The sequence below is a fragment of the Lucilia sericata genome, unplaced genomic scaffold (assembly GCF_015586225.1).
Source record: "Lucilia sericata isolate MDLA Ls3-8-SP2 unplaced genomic scaffold, ASM1558622v1 Contig000291F_arrow, whole genome shotgun sequence".
In the NCBI taxonomy this organism is placed as follows: domain Eukaryota; kingdom Metazoa; phylum Arthropoda; class Insecta; order Diptera; family Calliphoridae; genus Lucilia; species Lucilia sericata.
In genome coordinates, this window is record NW_023994316.1 from 1 (window position 1) to 25,453 (window position 25,453).

At 30.5% G+C, this 25,453-nt stretch overlaps 1 protein-coding gene across 1 annotated transcript; it reads left to right on the forward strand.

Moving 5' to 3' along the window:
* Positions 1 to 74: 74 nt before the first annotated feature.
* LOC119603302 (MOXD1 homolog 2-like) lies at positions 75 to 3,843 on the forward strand (the record flags this gene model as incomplete). Its single annotated transcript, XM_037955302.1, has 9 exons — positions 75 to 230; positions 293 to 571; positions 642 to 827; positions 892 to 1,087; positions 1,272 to 1,441; positions 2,280 to 2,442; positions 2,862 to 2,997; positions 3,122 to 3,290; positions 3,544 to 3,843. Coding segments are annotated over 9 exons (1,755 nt in total), but the record flags the coding sequence as incomplete, so codon positions are not given.
* Between the last annotated feature and the right edge of the window lie 21,610 nt (positions 3,844 to 25,453).

The window sequence follows — 25,453 nt, forward strand, 5'->3', positions numbered from 1 at the left end:
TTCTTTCAGGTATGTATATTCACGCGATGTTCGAAATCTTTGTTTTAAATAACTAATACATTTTGTATCTTTAGGATCGTTATGTTGACGAATCTGGTTCAGCAGAACCACAAATAGACCCCTCTCAAGACTATATACTAATTAAGGGTTATGAAAACGGCACTCACACGGTATTGAGATTTCGCAGAAAACTTGATACTTGTGATAATAAACATGATATTGCAATAAATGTAAGTTCAAATAGCGTTTGATAAATGCAGTAATCCTAAATTAAATTATGTTTAAATTTTAGAATAATACAATGCGCATAATGTTCATGTACTATGATGAAGATCCACCAAGGGGATCTGTTACGCCAACAGCATTGCCAAATCCAGAGGAAGCTTGGCGTCCTTATAGATCTCTGTTGCTGCTACAAAAATCCCCTTTGGACTTATCATTTTCTGATGGATCTGCAAGAATTTTGGAGCTCCGAAATCAGGAAGTTGAATTGCCATACGGCGATGACTCTCAATTTTGGTGTAAAATGTTTAAATTAGACAAATTGGAAAGGAAACATCATATAATTAAAGTAATTTTTTATAAAAATGCAAAAAAAAAAATATTTTTTATTGAAATATGTTATTCTAAATATTTTTTAGTATGAACCGATTTTTGATTCCTCATGGAGTTATCACTATTTGCAACAAATGACGTTGTATGAATGTCAGGGGAATAGTGTAGATCTAGAACAACTATCACGTGGTGCCGGACAAATGTGTTTGGGTGTTAAAAGTTTGCACGTGGCATGCAATGCTATTGTTGCCTCATGGACAAGGGGTTCAGAGGTAATTTTAATACATAAAAGCGCATGGTTTTTGGCATTTTCAATCATTGTTTTATCTGTTTTAGGGATTCGTATTTCCACCAGAGGCTGGATTTCCTTTGGAATCTAAACATAATAAATACTATATGATGGAAACCCATTACAGCAATCTAAATGCCGAATTTGAGCCATACCAAGCACGTCGTATGACCGATAGTTCAGGTTTGAAAATTATATTCACTCCGGATTTGAGACCGCATGATGCAGGTGTACTATCAATTGGTAAGTATGTTTGTATATGAATACGAACACACAATGTGTGCATTTTCAAAAATGCAAAACAGTAAAACAACTTGCAGATAAACAGAACATTTATCCTGTGTGGTCAATCAAATTAGAGTTTTCACTAATTATGCCTTTCGTTCGTTTTGTTTTCCTTTGTTTGCTTTTCATACGCGTAATTAAGGTATGGATCCCAATTGGCGTCATATCATTCCACCAGGTCAGGAGCGTGTTATTTCGCAGGGTCACTGCATGGAAGATTGTACTGGATCGGCTTTCCCGCCCCAGGGCATAAATATTTTTGCAGTAATGATGCGCACTCATCAAATTGGCAAGGAAGTCAAATTACGTCAGGTAAGAACCCCTAAAACAAACTCAAAAAATTAATTTACACACACAATAGGAATAGTTGTTTACTAGCCTGAAGTTAAACTTAATTTGTGAATACAATGTTTTAAAACATACAAAATTTTTGTGCATATTTTATGTAGTATTGCCACATTCATGTAAATTTTAAATTTGGTTGTTAAAATATTTTTCAGTAAACTAAAAATTTCGGCTAAAACGGCTTAAATGAATATAATAAGATTGTATTAATTAAACTTCCAATCCGATTTAGTAGCTGATTTTCAACCGAAGGTCCAATAAACAATGTTACATTTTTGTACTGTAATGTTTCTTTTCATTGCACTTGTTTTTGGTTTTCCGTCAATAGTATGTCGGTTTGACAAATTTCCACATAATGTCTGTATGTCCGTTGTGACAAATGAGTTTGTTGTTATACATTACCATTTCTTTGTACTATTTAAGCCTTTATAGCTTTTAGACACATGTACATAGTATGGCCTCTCGCAAGAATGTTGAAGGTGGTCTTATCAAAGCCCTCCAAAAGTGCCTTCGACCATAATTACCTCAATTTGCAGGCAGTCGGCAATTTTGGTACTTTTATATATGTATATACATACATATTTACGTATACATATATTGTACAGGGTGGCAGGCTAATGCAGTAATGGTTTGTGGTGGCAATGATGTTTGTGGCTTTCGAGCTTCAATGTCGTTGCTTTGTTTGGTTAATATGTTGACTACATAAGTTGGTTTGTTTAATGTTGTTAAATCGATTTGGCGTTTAAATTATTAATTGACTAAAGTCTAATGTGAACACAAAATTTTCTTTCAATGGCATTTGCAGATTCGACAAAGTGAAGAACTCTTTCCCATTGCTCACGACAGCAACGTAGATTCAAGCTATCAAGACTTTCGCCGTCTTTCTCATCCTGTGCGCTCATTGCCTGGCGATAGATTGGTTGCGGAGTGCATTTATGATAGTTCGTCACGAAAGGCAATTACACTAGGTAAGTGTTTCTCTTTAGTAAAAACTCAAACTAAAAACAAAATAAAATAAAAACGAAACTAAACAACAACAACAACAACAACATCATCGGAAGAATGTGAATGAAATTGTGTTTAAACTGTACAAGGTACATAATGTATAAATTCTAAATTATATTGCCGAGATATACATACATATGTATGTACAATATACATATGTATAAATGCATGTTTTTGCCGGTACTAAATTGGCCAAGTTAAATGTATGAACACACAGGCAAAGGTACACACATTCCATTCACAGTCTAACACAATTTGCCAAAAGGTGTTGTTAAACGTGTTCGCTCAATTTAAGTAATTACGATCATTATCCTGACATCATTTCTTCTTTTTTAACTATAAGTATTATTTCTTTTTTTACTTTGTGTTTTCTGCAACTCAGGTGGACTTACTATGAAAGAGGAATCGTGCACAGTGTTAACTCTGTATTATCCTCGCCAAAAGAGCCTGACAACATGCCATTCACTGCCGAGTTTACCAACTGTATTGCATTCTCTGGGCATTGAACAGTTGGCCATGTAAGTTATTCCCCATCTCTGGCTACTTCTATTTAGCTAATGCATGAAACAATGTTAAATTATTTAATGATTCTCAATGTAATTATATTTAAAATTTCTATTTTTTTCTGTTTCTGATCGACAGGAATTCCAATCCAGTTGTTATAGAGTCACCACCTGAATTAGCCGGTATGACATTAGAGACTCGTCTCTTGTCATACGATTGGGAAAATCAATTTGACAAATTTCAGGAAGCAACTTTGCTTGGAACTTTTAAGCCAATTTGTAGTGGAGCTCATAATCAAATTTTACCAGTAAGTACCTACATTGTTTTGAAAAATAATTGAGTGTATATTTCAACTGACATTTAATCATAAATAGAAAACATAAAAAATACTAATTTTGTACTTAAAAATTAGAAATTTCCATTCCATTTTAAACCACCCTAATGTACATTTATGTTAAAAAAGAAAAAATATTAATCCACTAATACATACATAAATATGTTTGCGTATATCTAATGCATGATTTCCTTTTTCTTTTCCTTTTGTTTTTTTATTCTTGTAGATATCTGAACACTTGATAGGCTACAATAAGAATATTAGCAAGACGTACAAGGAACCAAGACGATGTAAACCAAAGCGGCTATTTGTCACCGAAACGATTCCTCAACTCGAATTACCTGTTTTGCGCGATTTTGAAAATAATCACATTAGCGAAGCATCAGTACGCAGCAGCCGCAGTTCGTTCATTGAAACGTTAGCGTTAAGTGGTTCTGAGTCTTCATCTTCCAGACAACATGTTAACTGGCACAGTATACATTTGGCATGTCTGTTCTCACTGACGATTTTATGGTTCGCCAGATGAAACAATCACAATCACTGCAACTATTAAATATAAATTTTTGTTCGATTTTCTTTTAATTTTTGTTCGATCGTTAGCTCGTTCGTTTAATCAAACGTAAACTTAATAAGCAATATTTTGACAATGACTGTTAAAAGCAATCGCCGCATCACAAACCTACTATAATATTACTTATATGCATATAATGTAACTCTCAAAAACCTACTCAGTCCCTACTTCCCCCTCCTTTCTCTCTCTTAGAGTCTAAGTCTCAGATAGATTTAAAATCACCGATAAGCAATAGATGTGTGCCGAGAAGTGTTTGTAGTTGTTTTTGTTTTATTTTATTTAGTTGGAAATTAGGTATAGAAGCATGAATGCAGAAGAGTTAGGAATACTGAGAGTGAAAGAGAAGGGAGATGTTGGTAAGGAGGAAACTATAATGATAATCATATTGATAATAGGAGTACTAACCATATTGTAGAGATGGCTAGTACTACATACACATGTGTGTTGTAGTGATAAATTGAATTATACGAAATAAAAAAAATAATAATATTTATGTTGTAGACTCTATATTGATGTTGTGCATGTCCATACATACGTGTTTTAAGCAATAAATGTTGTATTTTAGAGATTATTAAATATATATAAAAAAGTAGTAGTTAGACTTAGTAAGACGATGAGAAAAAATAATAATAATAAGAAGAAACAAACACACAAAACAAAATATGTAGTTGGAGTTAGTTAAAAAGAAACGCAGGATGAAATTATGAATGTTTTTGTTTGTTTTTATTTGAGAAGAAGCAAGTTGGTCTACCAAAGCACTGAAGCTGTTAAAGTATAAGATTTTGACGCCAGTTTGAGCTGTGATATTTTTAAGCAACACTTTTCTTAAGTGCGATAAGTGTACAAAATATAAAATTAAAATATAAAGTAATTATAAAAAACTGAAGCAAATAACTTAATTTCATACAATACTATACATTGTAGTCTTCGATATTATGTAGTTTGTAAATCTATCTATATATTGTATAAATTAAATGTGAAATAAAAGAAAAACAAAAAATCAATAAAAATATTTAAAATGTTTTTCTTAATTGTGGGAGGTAATTTCCGAGGTAAAGTAAAATTCCATTCTTTCCCCATTAGTTGAAGTTTCCAGATACAGAAATGAAAGATAATTAAAGGTCAATTGTAAGTAATGGAATCAAAATTATGATAAAAAAACAACAAATAACCTTCTTGCTAACGATATCAAAACAATATCACCTGATTAAAAGTGATAGTCGTGTAAAATGACATGAAATAACTTCCAATAAAATAAGAAAATTTAATGATTACCAACGAAATAAAACTAAAAAGTTTAAGAGTGAAAATTACACAATTTAAATGAAATAATACGCAATTAAATATATTATGTAATTTTCAATATTTGAGTTACATTTTATTATGAAATACATATGTAAATAAATCGCCTAATATTAAAATTTAGCTAAATTTGATCAAGTCCATATGGACCATATGGAGATATTGTCAATTATTTACTGATCCCAACAAAAATTTCGGATTTTATCCGAATATCCTTAAATATTAATGATATATATGGGATAAAGTGGCATAACAAAGTGGATCTTATATTTTCAGAATGATTTCCATTTATATACATAAACTATACTAATGTAAATGTTTATACCCACCATCAGAAAATATTTGGGGTATATTGATTTTGTCATTCCGTTTGTAACACATATAAATATCGCTCACAAGCCCCATAAAGTATATACATATATTCTGGGTCTTTGTAAAATTCAAAGCCGATCTAGACATGTCCGTCTGTTGAAGGCACGATAGAGCCCAGAGGAATGGACCTCGGAAGATGAAAATTTCCCAAAATATTCTACATTGATCAGAAATGTTTGGTATTGAAAATGGGTAATATCGGTCTACGCCTTCACATAGCCCCTATATAAGTGACCCCTGGAATATTGTTTAAATCGTCATAAAATTATTAATTTGTCAGTAAATGTGTTGAAATTTCTCACAAGTTAGTTTTATGTACCCAGAAACTATTCTTTAAAGTATGGCTGACATTTCCCTACAACTGACCCTACCACCCATAGAAGCCCCCTTCAGAAAATGACTTTAACGCAACTTTAGCAATGAAAATCGACGGAACAAGTTTTATAGAAGCATAAATCTTTCTATTTCATTTGATGAGGATCGGACCATATTTGATTCTTTCCCCCATATAATAAGGTCCCCTTCAGAAATTGACTTTAATTCTCATTATGCCTTAAAAAACGAGTACAGCGATAAAATTCGACATCAACAAGTTTTGTATGAACCAAAGTCTCTCTACAACATTTTACGAGGACCGGTTCATAATTGACCCTACCCTACATATAAGGTCCCCTTCAAAAAATTGGCTTATGAATACCAATATAGACTATAAAACTCGATATGAAGTTTTATGGGAACTAAAATCTACCTTCTAAATTTTATAAGAATCGGTCCATAATTGATCCTTGAACATAACTGATCCTAGGGCAAAAAAATAACGTATGACAGAATTCATCGAATTATCTTCGAAAGTTTTTGGGAATGACAAACTGATGGTAGTGGAGGGTATAAAAATAATAAGTTTGGTAGCTTTCAACCGATTTCTGAATTTGATATTGTGGCTGACTTCCAAAACGTACTAATACAAAGTTTAAACCCAATTTCACTGCGGAATTTAAATATTGTACACATGTAAAGTTTCAAAACATTTCAACCAACAAACCAACTACCAAAGCTTTTAGTGGGAAAGGTATATTGGATTTGTTCTGATGTTTATAACGCATAGTATTAATGGTCCTATACCTACCTTTAAGTATACCAATCGGCTCCGAATCATTTTCTGAGTCCATTAAGACTCCGTTTTGTCTGTATGTCCATGTAAACCTTGTAATCAAACTACAGGTCGCAATATGTCGTAATGAGCGGCACTTATTTAACCCTAGCCCCATTGCAAAGTCCACCTCCAATGATTGAACGTCATTTATTCACTTATAAACAAGTGTATTTCAATGAAATTCGGCATAATTAATTTATACACATTTTAGATATACACATAACTGGTGTAGGATACCATATGGTCGGTCACGCCCGACTATACTTTTTTACTTGTTTAAAGTAAAATCTTAAAAAATATACATTTCAAATGTAACGCTTGTTAAATCTACTTATAATTTTGAATCCTATAATATTTTTGAAGCACGTTATGAGCGCATTACACATTTTATAAAGGGGACCTTATTTAGGTCTTGAACCTAATATAGTTCGATTCCTATGAAATTTTCTAGATTAGAGAGTAAGTATTTTCAAGGTAGTTAGGGGCATTAAATTAATTTTTTGAAGATGACTTTATTTGGGGAATATGATCAAATATAGCTCGATGTCCGCTATACTTTGCTTTTTAATTCAATCTCATCACGTTAGGGCCTTTTAAGACACTTATGAGTGTTAAAGTAATTTCTGAAAGGAACCTTATATGGGAGCTAGGATCAAATATAGCTCGATGCTCGCCATAGTTTACTTTTCAAAATCCCACCATGATTATTGCCTAACCAACATATTTACATACATATGTCTGTTTAAACTATTTTACGGTGACACTTTTTTGGGGGTTATCAGAATCGTTGGAACCGACACTTATTTAATATTATACAATTCATAACTAGGACACAACAAAACATTTTTCTTAAATTATATCAAATTATCTATATAATAGAACTTTTCCATCTCTCATTTAAAAGTTTTGACATTTTTGTTAACTATATATTATTTTTTCCCATTTTTTGTTTAAGTGCGTTGTTCAGTGTTTAGTTCAAATCCGCAAAATAAATCAAGCTGTTTGAGTTATCTATCGTCAAGTGGTAAAAGGACACAATGTTGGATTTTCTTTATTAAATTTTAATTATGAAATATGTATAAAACAGAATAAACTTCCATCAATTTTTATTTGGTTACGTGTTTAAGTTGTTACGTTGTTGACCTTTGTCGCGTGTTTTTTAATAGAACAATTTATCTAGCATGTAAAATTGTTTGGCTACTGTATATTTTTTCATGTGGGAGGTGGAGGTTCAACTTGATGTATATTTATTGTGTACTGTGAATTTATTTAAATCCTCACGCACACTTCTGCCAAAGGACAATTAAAAATAACTAAATTCAACTTACATACATACATAACACTTTTAAATGAGTCAATTCTGGTGGACAATGTTTTATTCAGTTTCCACTTTCAAAAAAGTACATATCTACGTATGTATGTAAGTATATGAATATATGTACATAAGTATTTTGATGTAAAATTTATTTAGCTGACGAGGTGTTAATGGAAAACATATTTAAATGAGTTCCGAAATTGTGAGAAATATGCAAGCAATTTATGATGCAGAATGTCGCCGGAACACGTGTCATACGGATGAGACGCGTGTTTGTCGTTGCCATACGCCACCATTTGTTGTGCAGTATTTGTTTAATGATGTGGGCGTGTGCAGTAAAAATGTTGTGTGTACGTTAGTTATTATATTAGAAAAATTGGACATTTAAGGGATGCTTAAAATAGGCGTGAAAACTAAATTAAACTAATTTGTGTTGAATACCACAGATGAGTTCAGTATTTAAATGCGTAAAATCATAAACGGGCACTTTGCTGGCAAAGGTTGTATACATTTTGTATGTGCATATCTATGTGTATACTGGTGTATGAACAGAATCAGTTTGATATTCAATTTATACATCATACTGATTTGTTTATTTACACGTGTTTATATGTACATAAATACACATGTATGTATGTAGTTATACATTCCTATTCATATTCATTCTCGTATGTATGTAAATTATACAATGTTTGTTTCTCAAATGTTGACTATATCGGAAATATTTATTCTTTCGTCCCGTTGTGATAATATAAAATAATATGGCATTTCCTTTATTGTAATGAATAATATGTATGTACATATTTAGTATGTGTGAATATTTCTACATAAATACATATTCTCATCAATAAACTCTAAAATTCATAGATACTGTATGTGTAAATATCAATTCAAGTATGTACATATAAATATACATAAATATATATGAGCCAATTTATTCAATGTTTTTAGTGATTCCTAAGATGCTCATTAAAAAATTAAATGGCAACCTATTACACTTTTGCAAAGGACTAACGCTGATTCCGAAATTTCGAAAGTTTGTAAAAAAAAATTAATTTTTATATACATATTTTCGAATGTCTAATCTGTCGGCTAAAGATTAAAACAGTCATAAATACAGGCTTATATGTCAAAATTTGACATAATCAAGGCAAGGATTTTAATTTTCTTTTATCGCATTTAAGTACATATTTATAGATATTCAGAACTTAAGTTTTTGACAACAAATATATAAGTAGGTTCTTGATAACAGAGCTTCCGCTTTATGTGCCAATTTAACGGAACCACGATCTCGAGAATGACAAGAATTATAAAGCCTAAAGAACATCTTTAAATAGTACAAATATATTTAATTTCTGATTTCCATTCAAACAATGAATATGTGCGAATGAGGGTTTATATGGAGGCGAGGGTCAAAAATAATCCGATCCTCCGATTTATTTATATTCTGAATTTTATTGTGTGGTAATGTTTTCAAGTGAATTATCATACAGATTTGTATACATTCAGGAAACTGTGTTTCCAATTTTATGTTTTAAGGTTCAATAATATAGAAAATTCAAAAAGTAATACAAAAAGAACAAAAAGTACCAGAAAGCCTCTTTTTATAAATTTTCGTTCAATGTTTATATATTCAATATTTTACAAATATCAAAAGGTATCAGTTGAAGTACGAAAACATACCAAAATACATCTTTTATTTATTTTTGTGTTTCTAAGTTCAATAGTTTCAATGTTTCTAGGTTCAATATTATAGAAAATTCAAAAAGTACCTATTGAAGAACGAAAAAGCACCAAAAATCCCCTTTTATAGGTTCTCATTTACTCCGGGCTCTACATGCTTAATTTCATGTTTCTAGGTACAATATTATAGAAAATTCAAAAAGTTAAAGAACGAAAAGTACCAGAAAATACTTCAGTTTAAATTTTCATTCACTCAAGTCCCTGTTTGCTTAGTTTTATGTTTTTAGGTTCATTATAATAGAAAATTCAAATAGTACCAGTTGAAGAACGAAAAAGTACCAAGAAGTCCCGCTTTATATGTTCTTACTTTCTCCGGGCTCTACATGTTTAATTTCATGTCTATAGGTTCAATATTATAGAAAATTCAAAAAGTACCAAAAATTCTCCTTTTATATTTTATCACTTACTCAGGGCCCTACATGCTTAATTTCTGTTTCTAGGTTCAATATTATAGAAAATTCAAAAAGTACCTTTTGAAGAACGAACAAGTGCCAAAAAGTCCCTTTTATAGTTTATCACTTAATCCGGACGGTACATGATAAATTTCATGTTTCTAGGTTCAGTATTATAACAAATTCAAAAAGTACCAGTCGAAGAACGAAAACGTACTAAAAGGTCCCCTTTTATAGATTATAATTTACTCCGGGCTCTACATGTTTATTTTTATACCCACCATCAAAAAAGATGGGGGGTATATTGATTTTGTCATTCCGTTTGTAACACATCGAAATATTGGTCATAGACCCACAAAAGTATATATATTCTGGGTCCTCATTAAATTCTAAGACGATCTAGCCATGTCTGTCCGTCTGTCTGTTGAAAGCACGATAGAGTCCCAATGGAAAGAGCTAGAGGGTTGAAATTTCACATAAATATTTCTTATAGGTAAGGTTTGTTTGGTATTGAAAATGGGCAATATAGGTCCACGTTTTCGGATAGCCCTCATACAAGTGGCCCCTCGAAAAGCAGCTTTAACAGCCATAACTTGTTTAAAAATACGAATATAGCGATGAAATTCGACATAAGTAAGTTTCATACTAACCAAATTCTGTCTACCAAATTTTATGAGGATCGACCCATAATTGACCCTACCCCTTCAGAAAATTACTTTTACGCTTATAACTGGCCTAAAAAATACGAGTATATAGATGAAATTCGACATAAGTAAGTTTCATTCGAGTCAAACGAGGTTTGATGGTGGGTATATAAGATTCGGCATGGCCGAATATAACACTCTTACTTGTTATGTTTTTAGGTTTAATTTTATAGAAAACTCAAAAAGTACCAGTCGAAGTACGATAAAGTTCCAAAAAGTCCCCTTTTATAGATTCTCATTTACTCCAGGCTCTATGTGCTTAATTTCATGTTTCTGGGTTCAAATTTTGTAGAAAACTCAAAAAGTACCAGCCAAATAGCGAGTACCAGTGTGCCCTTTTATACTTAGATTCTCATTTACTCCGGGCTCTACGTGCATAATTTCATGTTTATAGGTTCAATTTAATATTAAACTTAAAAAGTACCTTTTGAAGATCGAAAAAGTACCAAAAAGGTCCCTTTTATAGGTCCTCACTTAATTCGGGCTCTACATGCTTAATTTCACGTTTCTAGGTTCAATATTATACAAAAACTCAAAATGTACCTTTTGAAGAACCAAACAGTCCCTTTTTATAATCCGGGCTCTACATGCTTAATTTCATGTTTCTAGGTTTAATATTATAGATAATTCAAAAAGTTCCCTTTGAAGAAGGAAAAAGTACCAAACAGTCCCTTTTTATAGATTCTCATTTACTCCGGGCTCTACATGTTTCTAGGTTTAATTTTAAAGAAAACTCAAAAAAGTACCTTTGTATAACGAAAAAGTACCGAAAAGCCCCTTTATTATTAATTTCATGTTTCGATTTCAATATCATAGAAAACTCAAAAAGTACCAGCTGGAAAATGAAAAAGTACCAAAAAATATCACTTGGTATCGGTGTTCCAAATAACACCCCATTAGCATATTTAGTGTTTCTAGATCTAAAAATTTTATATAAATTGGATCATAGTGTTTGAATAAAATCAAATTTCCTGTTTTTACCTCTTTTGGTACTTTTTTCCTCCCCACTAACGAAATAAAAATTCTGTTCCAAAAAGTTGCAACATCATATTGGGAGCCCGTTATTATGTATTCATATGTATAAGTTAATAAACCAAAAACAATGTTTTATGAAAAAAGTACCAAAAATAGGTACAATTTTCACCCCTTAAATGTCCGAATATCCAAAAAGTACTAAATTAATATTTTTATTTTTTCGTCAAGTTATGAAGGAATCAAATATATATTTTGAATGTTCTCTGGTTTAAAAGATATATGGGGTGCAAAAAAAGTACCAAAATACAGTTTTTACCCGTTTATTCCCTAAAGGGAATAATCTTTTATAGTTTAGGAGATATGAGGTTACCGAATTTACCCGTTTTTACCCTTTTTTACCCCCTAAAAATTCTAATTTCCAAAAACCCCGTCGTGGATCTATTTGGTGGGAGGCCAACCTTCTGTCCAGATTTCAGCTCTTTAACTTCAACCATTTAGGTTGTGCTATGATGAATCAATCAGTCAGTCAGTAACGTTAGAATTTTATATATGTATATATAGATATAGATAACGATATTACGTACACGATTGTTTATATTACTTATACCGTTGACAAAGCGTTGGCCGAGGCTTTACAAAAACTTTTAAATGGTACCGCGTATTGTATAGGTTTTCCTCTAAAATTAAAAAAAATATATAAAGATACTGGAAAATTATTAAAATAATTTTAGTAAAAATAATAAACAAAAGCATTTTATAAATTGCTTTCGGTGCGGGAAGTTGTTTCACCAACTTGAAGTAAAATTTAGTTTTTGGACAGTATTTACAATAAGGTATTCCGGTAGTATTTTAGCTTAAAAGATTCTAAAATTTAGAATCTAAATTAATATTTTATGTCCTACAAATTTGGTATCACATAAAAGTCTTTGGGAGACGATTTTAATGATTCCTAAGTTATTGCAAATGTTGTAATTTTTCGAATAATTTTTAGATTTTTAAAATGTTTACATAGAATTATTTAATGTAATTAATTGAAATTATTACATTATAAACCTCATATAATTTCACCGAAACGGTTTTTTTTCACTTTTTCGAAATTCGATATGTTTTGTATTTTATTTAAATATTTTAAAGCCTATTTTTGCCCCGGTATTTTGCTAGCGTATTTATCTAACGTACTTAACATTGGTATACATTGGTATATAACACTTTATAGTTTCATTCTTTTATAAATCAAATTTATCAGTTTAACTAAAATACTAACACAATTTATCCTGAACATATACTTGTTTGTTACGCTTGCTTTGTTAATAATGGTTTGTATGTTGTTGTTTACATTATTTTGCAATGTTTTGGTAGCGTACATAGGCTTCGATAAATTCAAATAAAATTCGAAGTAGATTGAATTTTTACAAACGGAAAAAACCGTTTCGGTAAATTTTATTAAGGATTGTTATGTATTAATTTCAACAGATTATATTAAATTCATCTGTGTTAAAATGTAAAATAAATCATAAAAACCTCAAAAAAGAGCCTTTTAATTCTTTGATCCAGCTCACCAAATATGACGTCATAACAGAAATGTTGAGACCCGGCATCTTAAAATCAATTAAACTTTCATTTTAGTTGGGAACATTGACACCTTATTTTCCTCCATACAAACGGGGCCATCCTAATGTATTTATATATGTATACATAAAAAACCTTTATTGTTCTAAAATCACAACAGCATCGCAACTATAATGCTGACAAAACCCTTTCGCATGTTTTGGATAACAGAAATTTGATAAGCGGATTAAACTCAGGTAGCAAACGAAAATCAACACTGTGTGTGGCTCAAGATTGAGTGTTCACAATGAGACAGAATCAATTCATTCTTTATATTTTGATTTATAACGATTTTTTACCTTATTAAAAGACAGACGAAGCAACCCTAAAAAGGTATGGTAGCATAGAAACGTTCACTTTCTTTTAAAAATATTTAACTGAAGTAAGTATGTATGTATTTATGTAGATTGTATCAACAATTTTTAGAAGATTAATTAATTATCTACTGTTGTATTTAAAAACTAAAAAAAGTATTAAAATCCCAGGAAAAACTTACAATGGAAAGTAATGAGTTAAACAACTAATAAAAGCTCTTTTCACTAGTTCATCATCAGCATTTTAAGTCATTATTTTAACACGGTGATGTCATTGGAGGCAAGTACTTTCACGCTCGCTTGCAAATAGGGAGTTAAACCACAAAACTGGCTTCAAAATACGATTAATTTGACATAAGTAAGTCTATTACGAGCAAAATCCTCTCTACCAAATTTTATGTGGATCGGTCCATAATTGACCCTGCCCCCATATCAGGTCCCCTTCAGATAATTACTTTAACTTTCATTACTAGCTTAAAAGTATAGAGATGAATTTGAAATTACAAGCCAAAGCCTAAGAAAATTTTATTGGAACGTAAATCATCCTACCGAAAACGGTCCATAATTCACCCTACCTCTCCTCAGTCCTGCTCAGTAAATTTGATGAGTAAAATCACACTGATGTATGAAGGAAAAAAAATGTTGTCTGACAGTCCAGATAATATAAAATATATATCCGAAGTTTTATTAAAATCGGACATTCTAAACCCATAAACTGTGGAGTTCAAAGGTCAAATTTTGCAATATGTATTTGGGAATTTTTAGTGTACCATATCGAAATAATATTTATTTGTCGGCCATATTTACCAAAAATGACTGGAATTTATCGTATATAGTCCGATATTTAAAATAGAGTGAAAAAGGTAGATTAACCCTTTAAGGAAATATTGATCTAATTTTTTTACCGTTTAATAGCCTTATCTATTGACCATAAATCCCCATGAGCACTCTAGTGATACATGTAGCAACATTATTTATAAAAGCATGAATGTATGCTAAATAATTGTGATTTCTAAAGTTTAACTGTAGTTACGGTTTGCAGACCAATAGACTCTGCATTAGATTTGAGGGTTAAGATAATTAATTTCTGACGTACAATACAAAAAACAAGTATCAGGAGTCTACCAAAATTTGCTCATGCTAATTCATAAATAAATAACGAAATACAGGTAGTTTCTTTTTATGATTTCTTTCTTTAACACAAAGATCTCACCAACTTCCACACTTGCCTTTTGATAAATTTTGTCGAAGTCATTAAAAAAATGTGCGTCGTTAGGAAATTAGATACTGATACAGGGCTAAAAATGTTGTGGTTTTGACGATAACCATCAGAAAGCAGTATTATTTACAAATGATATTGAAAGCATACGGGACTTTAAAGTAGGATATTTTTTAGCATATTTTAAGTAGGATATTTTTATTATACAATACATTTCGGATTTATTTGCTATTAATTAATTAATACTTTCCACTTAATAAAAATCCATTTTAAGTCAATTTGGCGAAAATAGTCTCCGGAAGTAATTTCTAAAATGCTTTTGAGTGATTTTACCACTTAATTTTTTTTATAAATTTTAAACAAATCATCTAAAATTAGATATTTATGTTTATTGATCTAATTGATATTTAGTATGACTAGAGTTTCTTCCAGACTTTTCTATTTCCCGGGAAACGGGAATGGAGAAAAATTCGCTCAGAATCATTTTCTGAGTGGATTAAGCCATGTCCGTCTGACTGTCCATGTAAACCTTGTAGTCAAACTACAGGTCGCAATTTTGAAGATAATTAGATGAACTTGAACGTCATTAATTCCCTTATAAACAAGTGTATTTCAACAAAAATCCTTCCACCAAATTTTGTTAGGATCGGTTCATAATTGACCCTATATAGCCTCCATCAGAAAATCTTTTTATACCCTTCACCACCATCAGTGGTGATAGAGGGTATATATAAGATTGTCGTTCCGTGTGTAACACCAAGAAATATTCATTTAAGACCCAACAAAATATATATATTCTGGGTCCTTATGAAATTCTGAGTCGATTTAGATATGTCCGTCTGTCCGTCGTTCCGTCTGTCTGTCCGCCTAAATCAAGCTCACGTTAAAACTAAGCTAAAGAAATCAACCAAATTCACCCAAATTTTTATTATTATCCCAAGCAGTTTGGTATTGAAAATCAGCAAAATCGGTTTACAACGTAAAAAGTTATGAGTAAAAATTTCAAACTACCTCGAAAAAAATTACGTTTTTTTCTTATTCTTAACAAGTTTTCTCAGAAACTACCAAAGATATTTTGATGAATTTTGTTGGCACACATTATTTTTTCAAAGCAGGGATCAACTATGTTCTAAATCTTTACAATCGATTAAATATTTCCAATAGCCCCCATACAAAGGTATATATTTCCGGAAATTGGTTTATCGTTAATAATTCACTCAAATATATAGGTATCAACACAAAATTCTGTACATGCAAATATAATATGAAACACTCAACGAAATTTTTTCCGGATAGGCTCCCATATAAGGTCCACTTAGGAAAATCACTTAAACGCATATATTTCTTTGAATAATAAAGCTATCGGGATAAAGTACGACTTGAGTATGTTTTGTGAGCATATAAATCATTCTACGGAATTTTTTTTTCCGGATCGGTCCATAAGTTGTCTAAGCTACCATATAAAGTTTACTTTTGAAAATCACTTAATACCACTTAATTCGTTATTAATTTATTATAACCGGATAAAATTCGACATAAATATGTTCTGTGTATAGATAAATCATTACATTAAAATGTTTCCGAAAAAATTTCTGGACTTAATTAAAATTAGATTGACATATGCATATCAATATGGAAACAACAATTTTGCCAAGTTATCTAAAAATTAGATAGTTAAATGGGTTAAATGGCTATATTCGGCACAGCCGAATATAGCACTCTAACTTGTTCATTTTACAACGGTTACTTTTTGAGTTTTCAATGATATTATAAAGGGACTTTTCGGTACTTTTTTGAGTTTTCTTTAAATTAAACCTAGAAACATGAAATTAAGCAAGTAGAGCCCGGAGTAAATCTATAAAAGGGGACTTCGACCGGTACTTTTTGAGTTTTCTATAAAATTTAACCTAGAAACATAAAATTATGCAAGTACACAGAGGGAAAAATAATAAGCACGCCTGGTACCAAATTAACACCAAATTTTTCAATAACATGCGTTGTCAAGTATATACATACATACATACATACATACATACATACATACATACATACATACATACATACATACATACATACATACATACATACATACATACATACATACATACATACATACATACATACATACATACATACATACATACATACATACATACATACATACATACATACATACATACATACATACATACATACATACATACATACATACATACATACATACATACATACATACATACATACATACATACATACATACATACATACATACATACATACATACATACATACATACATACATACATACATACATACTACATACATACATACATACATACATACATACATACATACATACATACATACATACATACATACATACATACATACATACATACATACATACATACATACATACATACATACATACATACATACATACATACATACATACATACATACATACATACATACATACATACATACATACATACATACATACATACATACATACATACATTACATACATACATACATACATACATACATACATACATACATACATACATACATACATACATACATACATACATACATACATACATACATACATACATACATACATACATACATACATACATACATACATACATACAACAACATGTACTGTAGGCCACGCAACTTTGTCAACATTGCAACAATTCGTTGTCAATCTAAACTTTATGCACATCCGTTGTCTAAAAATTAATAAACGTGGTAAACTCAAAATGCGTTGCCAATAGTGAAAAATTTGGCGTTAATTTGGTACCAGTCGTTTATTATTTTTCCCTCTGTGTAGAGCCTGGAGTAAATGAGAATCTATGAAAGGGGACTTATAAGTACTTTATCGTACTTCGACTGGCACTTTTTTGAGTTTACTATTAAATTAAACCTAAAAACATGCCCGGAGCAAATCTATAAATGGGGACTTTTTGGTACTTTTTCGTTCTTCAACTGGTACTATTTGAATTTTCTAATATAACAAACCTAAAAACATAAAACTAAGCACTCAGGAACTAACAAGCAGGAATGAAAATTTAAACTGGAGTATTTTCTGGTAATTTTTCGTTCTTTAACTGGTACTCTTTAAATTTTCTATAATATTGAATTTAGGAACATGAAATTAAATAAAAGAGGTATTTGGTACTTTTTTATACTTTCTGAGTTTTCTAAAATAAATAAAAAAAAGTAAGAAATTCGGGGGTTGAGTTGTATGGGGGCTAGGTGAAATAATGGACCGATCTTAACCATTTTCAATAGGCTTCGTCCCTGGTACAATAGAATATCATTTACATGGACGGACGGACAGACTGACGGACATAGCTAAATCGACTCAGAAAATGATTCTGAGAAAAATAATAAAGTTAAACACGCAGTATACTGATTGAACGAAAATTTAAAAATACTTTTCGAATTTTCTATAATATTGAACCTAAAACATAAAAGTGAACACGCAGCTTCCTGATGGTATAAAAATCTGTATGCGAGGAATTTCAGGTTGAAAATCAAACATGCATCATCCTGTTTTAATTAAAATCTACAAAAAGGACCTGTCTGGTACTTTTTCGTTCTTCAACTGTTTTTTTTATTGTCTCTAATATTGAGAATATAATCATAAAATCAAACTTATATAAAAGGGGACTTTTTGATATTGCAGATATGTATACGTATGTATGTATATACATTTACAATAATAATATTTATTATATTCCATTACGATGAGGGTAGCAAAGCACACTGGGTATAGCTAGTGAATTATAAAATCGCTAGATATTTCAAAATATGTTAAAAATACGTAAATTTAAAATTTACCGTTTTTCCCGGGAATGATTAAAAAGTGTCAAGGGAATTCCCAAAAAAATGTTCCCGAGAATTCCCGGGAAATCCCTGACGGGAATTTTTTGAACCCCAAACTTTTAATATGACTCATGTTCTGTAGCCCTCAGTTTAAAATACACGAATTTTAGATTATGTCAATCTTGAAGTATCCATATTTAAAAATTGTATTTACTTCCCGAACCCCAAACTCCAAGTATGACTCATGTTCAGCAGCCCTCAGTTTAAAATACACGAATTTTGGATTATGTCAGTCTTGTATTATCCTTTAAATATTGAGTTGTTTTACAACGTTACTAGAAATATGTGGGCCTATGTATGTATTGTATGAGAATTGGAAAATGTGTGTGATGTTAACGATAATATAACAGGTGCATAACATGAATTACGCTACGCTAAAGTAGTTTTCAAGAGTACTCCTTGCACTTGCTCTATGTATTTTAGATAGTCATGATCCCTGCTGTACCTGTTATTTATGCGGCTGTGTCAAGGATTCTTTAAGATCATTCTATTACAACACCAAGCTGAAATCAACATACATATACGTATATGTACATATACATATGCACATTTGAACATATTACTTACATATACTTGGTTTTTCATTTCAAAGGCATTTATGTATATATTTTTATGTTGTTCATTAATAAATATGTAAAGAAGAAATTCATAGTGCCGGTCATTTATGGTTTAGTTTATCACTTTTACAGTGCGTTGAAGATAATTTAATGAAATTTGTCACATGATCTTCTATGCTACCGGAGACGAAGCCTATTGAAAATGGTTAACATCGGTCCATTATTTCACCTAGCCCCCATACAACTGAACCCGACGAATAGGGCTTTTAAGTTCATAATTATGTTTAATATACTCGTATCTCGACAAAAAGCTGCAAAACCAAGTTCTTGATGACCCTCATGAATTCCATAATTATAGGGTCTCATTTGATCATAGCCCCTATACAAAGCCCCCTTCAAAATTTGACTTAATGTCCACAATTTTATTAAACAATAAATGGCTTAAGTATATCTGAGGCAAGGTACAATTCAACTTAAATGCTTTATTATGAAAACTAAATCACATTTTATTTTTGTAACAGGTTTAGGGTATTATATGGTTGGCCTATAGTTACTGGGCCTAGTTAACTAGTTTTACTAGTTAAATTTTTTGATATCATGTCAAAGGTGTTTCAGAGGCGTTTTCAATTGCGTATCAGAATCGTCTGAATTTCATTTAGAAACTAAACAGAATAGTCTGCACATTATAATGTGCGACAAAAATAAATACCTGGGAACTGATACAATTTTTCTGAAACGCGGATCCGAGTAGAACAAGAATGTTTTTAAAATTTGTCAAACACCTCTAAAATCTTGAGTTACGGGTAAAAACCGATTTTTCGTACCTTTAGGCACTTAAAACACAGTAACTTAGTTAAATCTGAACCGATTTTAACTTTCTCCAATAATTTAGAAAGCAGAAGCTGATGCCTTTATAATAACATATATAACGTTTAAGTAACCTGGAGAGATATGTGTGAAATCCATCAGCAAACATATTTTTTATTTTAGTTGTTCACTGTTGCCAAGTTTGGAGATGTTTTTTGGAAGTATTTTATATAGGAACCGTACTATTTATTAACTGATTAGATACCCATGTTGATTTTATGAAGGATGCTTTAAGGGGGGATAAGGTTAAATATGGCCGATCTTTGAAAAATTTAGTGGAAGGATTTATGTTTATATAAAAGTTATATATGCTGAATTTCATAGTGATATTAATATTAATAGAATTATGGAATTCAAGTCATTTTCTGAAGAAGGGTTTGTATGAGGACTACGGTCAAATAAGACCGTATTGTCTAATGAATCAGCAGTATCACTAAAGATTACAGCAAACTCATTTATACCGATTTTTGTACTGTTTGGATCTTATTTGACCCCCATGCAAATCATCCTTAAGCAAGCGACCGTAAATCCATAATTCTCTTAATTACATCAATATCAAGATGAAATTTAGCATAAATAACTTTTATATAAATCTTAATTCTTCCACCAAATTGTATGAGGATCGGCCCATATTTAGTCCTATCCTCCATACGAAGCTTCGTTCGGAAAATCAGTTTTGGAAAAATTTTGTATTAAGAAAAAGATCAATAACGTCGTCAATTGCTAACGGATTTTTAAAAGCAAAGTTGCGTTTTACTCATGAATAAAAATGGGTTTCTAGTCAGTTAATAAATAGTACGGTTCATATATGAAATACTTTCAAAAAAACATCTCCAAACTTAGACAACGGTGCAAAATTAAAATAAAAAATATGTTTTCTGATGAAATTCACACTTATCTCTCCAGGTTACTTAAACGTTATACATATACATATATTACTAGATTTTTGTACCCGGCGTTGCCCGGGGTTTTAAGTGGTTTCATAACATTATACTTAAGTATTCTCCCGTTAGAGTAAACTAAAAAATATACTTTATGTCCATAGATCAATTTCTGAAATTTTTCAACATTAGGAAATATAAAAATTTCGTTGATTTAAATAACATAATATTGCATTTACGAAATGAAAAAATTTTACTCATTTTACTTCTCACTAAGAGATTACTTCACAATTTTTTTTCCAATTTACAAAGCTAAAAGATTCCAAAATTATAATTCTAATACTATCTAGTTAGGTAAAACTATAATATACATATTTAACTTAGGAGAAAGAATAATTCTTGACTTAAAGCATAAAGTCATAGTTTTTCCCTAACTTAATCATGTTTCAAAAAATGCTGAAGGTCTCCTTATGACGAAACTCCTTACAATTTCTTTGTGATCTTAAAAAGTTTTAAAAGATATTTCATTGAATTTGAACAATATTTATAAAAGGTACCAACACAGTACCAAAAATAGTACCCTAAAGAAGGTATCTCCTTTGAATTATTGAAATTTATGTATTTTGTTCAATATATTTTGTATCATTTCAGAAGTCGAAGTTTTAGAACATTTATTAAGAAAATCACGTCAGAGAGCAACCTTTCCCTCTTTAATGATGTGTTGCAAAATTATTTTTGAAAAACACATTTTTTGACCGATTACGGAAAAATATTAATAAAAAAATAAGTACAAAAAAATGTAGCAAAGGAACACAAAATTTGCCGTTTTTGCCCGTTTAGATTGAATTTCTTTTCCTGTTTTTCCCTCTAGGGGTGGACTTTCGAATACACATACCTCTGAAACTAAAAACTCATCGTCTAAAATATTTTTACTTTAGAACGAAAAAAAATCAGACTATAACATAGAAGTAAAAATGTTTCCTTTTTTCCCCTTTTCTCTATTTCGAAAGGGAACTTTGCTACATAATACATATTTTAGACACTTTAAAAGCTTAATCGGATATGTTTTTGCTTGAGTGTAGACAATAATTAGTTTTTACTCCCAAAAGTACGAATTTTGTCTCTTTTTCATCCATATACCCCTTCTTGTCCCTTCTTATCCAAGTTTTGGAAAACAATATAGTATATCACACGATATACCTATATATCTAACTACATACATATGTTTCAAATTAAGTGTAATTAAAAACATTATGCACACGCAACAGGTCGCAATTTTCAAGATAATTTGATGAAATTTGGGACATACTCTTCCAAGGACGAATCCTATTGAAAAATCGGACCATTATTTCGCATAGCCCCCATACAATCCCTCTTTTAGAAAATCCTTTTTTGTCAATAAATTGTTAAAATATTTCTGAATTAAGGTAAAAATAAATTTAAATGCTTTATTATTAAAAAATAATCAACATTTTTATCATAATCACTGGTGTAGGGCATCATATGGTCAGCCATACCCAACTATAAATTTTTACTTGTTTATTTATTTGTGTTATTTATTCATTGAAGTAGTTTGAATTGTCTGAAAATATGCATTTATTAAGTCTCTTTACTCAGCAAAAACAGATTTCCCTTTTTTACCCGTTTTTCCCCTAAGGGTGGGATTTCTAAATATATGTACATATGTCTGAGACTATCAAAATCATAGTTTATAATATTTTGGCTTTAGAATAGAAAAAATCGTTCTTAAAGCACAAAAGTACTAATTTTGTCATATTTCTCCATTTGGCCTATTTCTTTTGTCCCCTTCCGGTCCAATTTTCGCAAACGGCACTTTGGTAATATATATTTCTAACAAATTAAGTAGTTTAATCGAAAATGATTTTGCTTAAGGATAGACAAAATCAGTATTTACAATCAAAAGTACTCATTTTACCCGTTTTTCACCCATTTTACCTGATTTTTGACCCCTCGTAGTCCAAGTTCTGAAAAAATATATAGCCTATAACACTCTCCAAGTATAGATCTAACTATGTTCCAAATTTGAAGAAAATAAGTCCAGCCGTTTAGGCGTGATTGACGAACAAACAAACGAACAGACTTACAAAGAGATTTATAATATATATTAGGATTATAAAGGCCTCAGCTTCTGCTTTCTAAATCCGTGGAGAAACTTAAAATCGGTTCAGATTCAACAATGTTACTGACTTATAAGTACTTAAAGGTACGAAAAACCGGTTTTTTACCCGTAACTCAAGATTTTGTAGCTGTTTGGCAAATTTCAAAAACATATTCTTGTTCTACTCGGATCCACCTTTCAAAAAAATAGTATCACTTCCCAGCAGTGTTGCCAATTTAGCACTTTTAGTGCTAGATTTAGTACTTTTTACTCATTTAGCACCCAAAAATGTAATCTAGCACCTAGCACCTTTTTTAGCATTTTTCAAATGTTTTTTTTGGCACTTTTTTAGCACATTTTAGGATTTTTTGTACATATTCTTGTATTCCAATTTTAATTGTTCTTCTGTAAAGATATGGTTAAAAATTAATTATTAATTAATTATGTTCAACATAAAAATTAATGTTTACTAGTTATCTGTAGAAATATCGGTTACATTTTAAAAGGGTTACTTCCTATGGAAAATGGCACAAAGCTAAACTAAAATCTTATATTCAGTATAGATACATTTCTAAAAATTTTTTGAATTGTAATATTCTTTACAAAGGATTTCATTTGTGTCTTCCCTTTAGACTTTTAATTAAAAATATCATTATAATTGTAAACTCAATTTCAAAAATATTCACAACTAAAAATTTTTGCGTTACGCATCAACAAACTCGTTTAATGGAACGTTTCTGGAACTAGTTCTTTAATCAATGATAGAAGTTCGAGTTTGCTATCCTCAGATATAGTTCTATAAAAGCATTAGAGAATATATATCTTTAGAACTAGATCTTTTTCCAGCGATTTATGATTCAAATTGTTGAGATTGAGATCAATTTTTGGATTATAATTAATCAATGATAATTAAAATTTCTTACAATAAATTCGAGATATTTTTCTACTGGTTTGAAGTAGTTGTTTTCAAAATCTGGACTAGTATCCCAATGTAAATATTTGTAACAATGGAAATATTGAAAGAAATGATTTCATCGGAACTTCTTAATCACAACATTTTTCGACAGAACTGTTTCGAGAATTAATGCCAATATTATTAGTTTCAATGTCGCAGTTCCAGAATCTAGTTGTTAACTTCCGATCTAAAAAATTCAAAAAAATTTACTGAATAAGCATTTCTTATTCCGTATTAAAATCATTCCATAATAAGTGGATGTGGTACGTTTGTGTATTAAGGTAAAAACTTTATTTATGCAGTTAAAAAATGCCAAAAAATAAAGCTATTTTAGAAAAATTCTAGGGGAACCATATAAAAAATCCTCTTTTTGGGATAAAGTAAGAATCTAAAAACTCTAAATGTTTATAATACATTTTGTTCTGTATTAAAATCGACCCATAATAAGTGGAGATGGTCCATTTGCGTACCAAGCTAAAAATATTATTTATGTAGTTTATTTTAAAAATGTTAATATTTTACATTAAAAAACCTTATTTTTGTTAGCACTTTTTCTAGCATTTTTTCTTTACTTTTAGCACTTTTTAGCATTTTTTTCAAAACAATCTAGCACTTTTTCGCAATTAGGTTTTGGCAACACTGCTTCCCAGGTATTTCAATATTCGCTTATTTTGTCTCACTGTGCACAGTGGGGCAGAATGGAAATTTTTTGGAAATAAATCTGGCATTTCTAAACGGCTGATCCAATCGGGATAAAATTTTTATATTTTGTGAAAGCGCTCGACGAGATCTTGAAAAAACATGCTTGGACATACTACTTATCTCTTATAATATCCGAGTTATAGGCATTTAAAAATTTAGTGATACAAAATTTACCATACCTTGGTCCGCCTTTTTTTGAATACCGGGCGTAATTTTGGACCAAATGGACAAAGATTTTTATATTTTGTGAAAGCGCTCGACGAGATCTTGAAAAAACATGCTTGGACATACTACTTATCTCTTATAATATCCGAGTTATAGGCATTTAAAAATTTAGTGATACAAAATTTACCATACCTTGGACTCAATTTTTCTTTTCTTGTTAGTTAGACAACAAAATTTCCACTAATATACAAAAAATTTCAGATCAATATCATTTACTGATCCAAAAATATACGTTTTTTAATTTAAAAATTCAAAAAATTTTAGA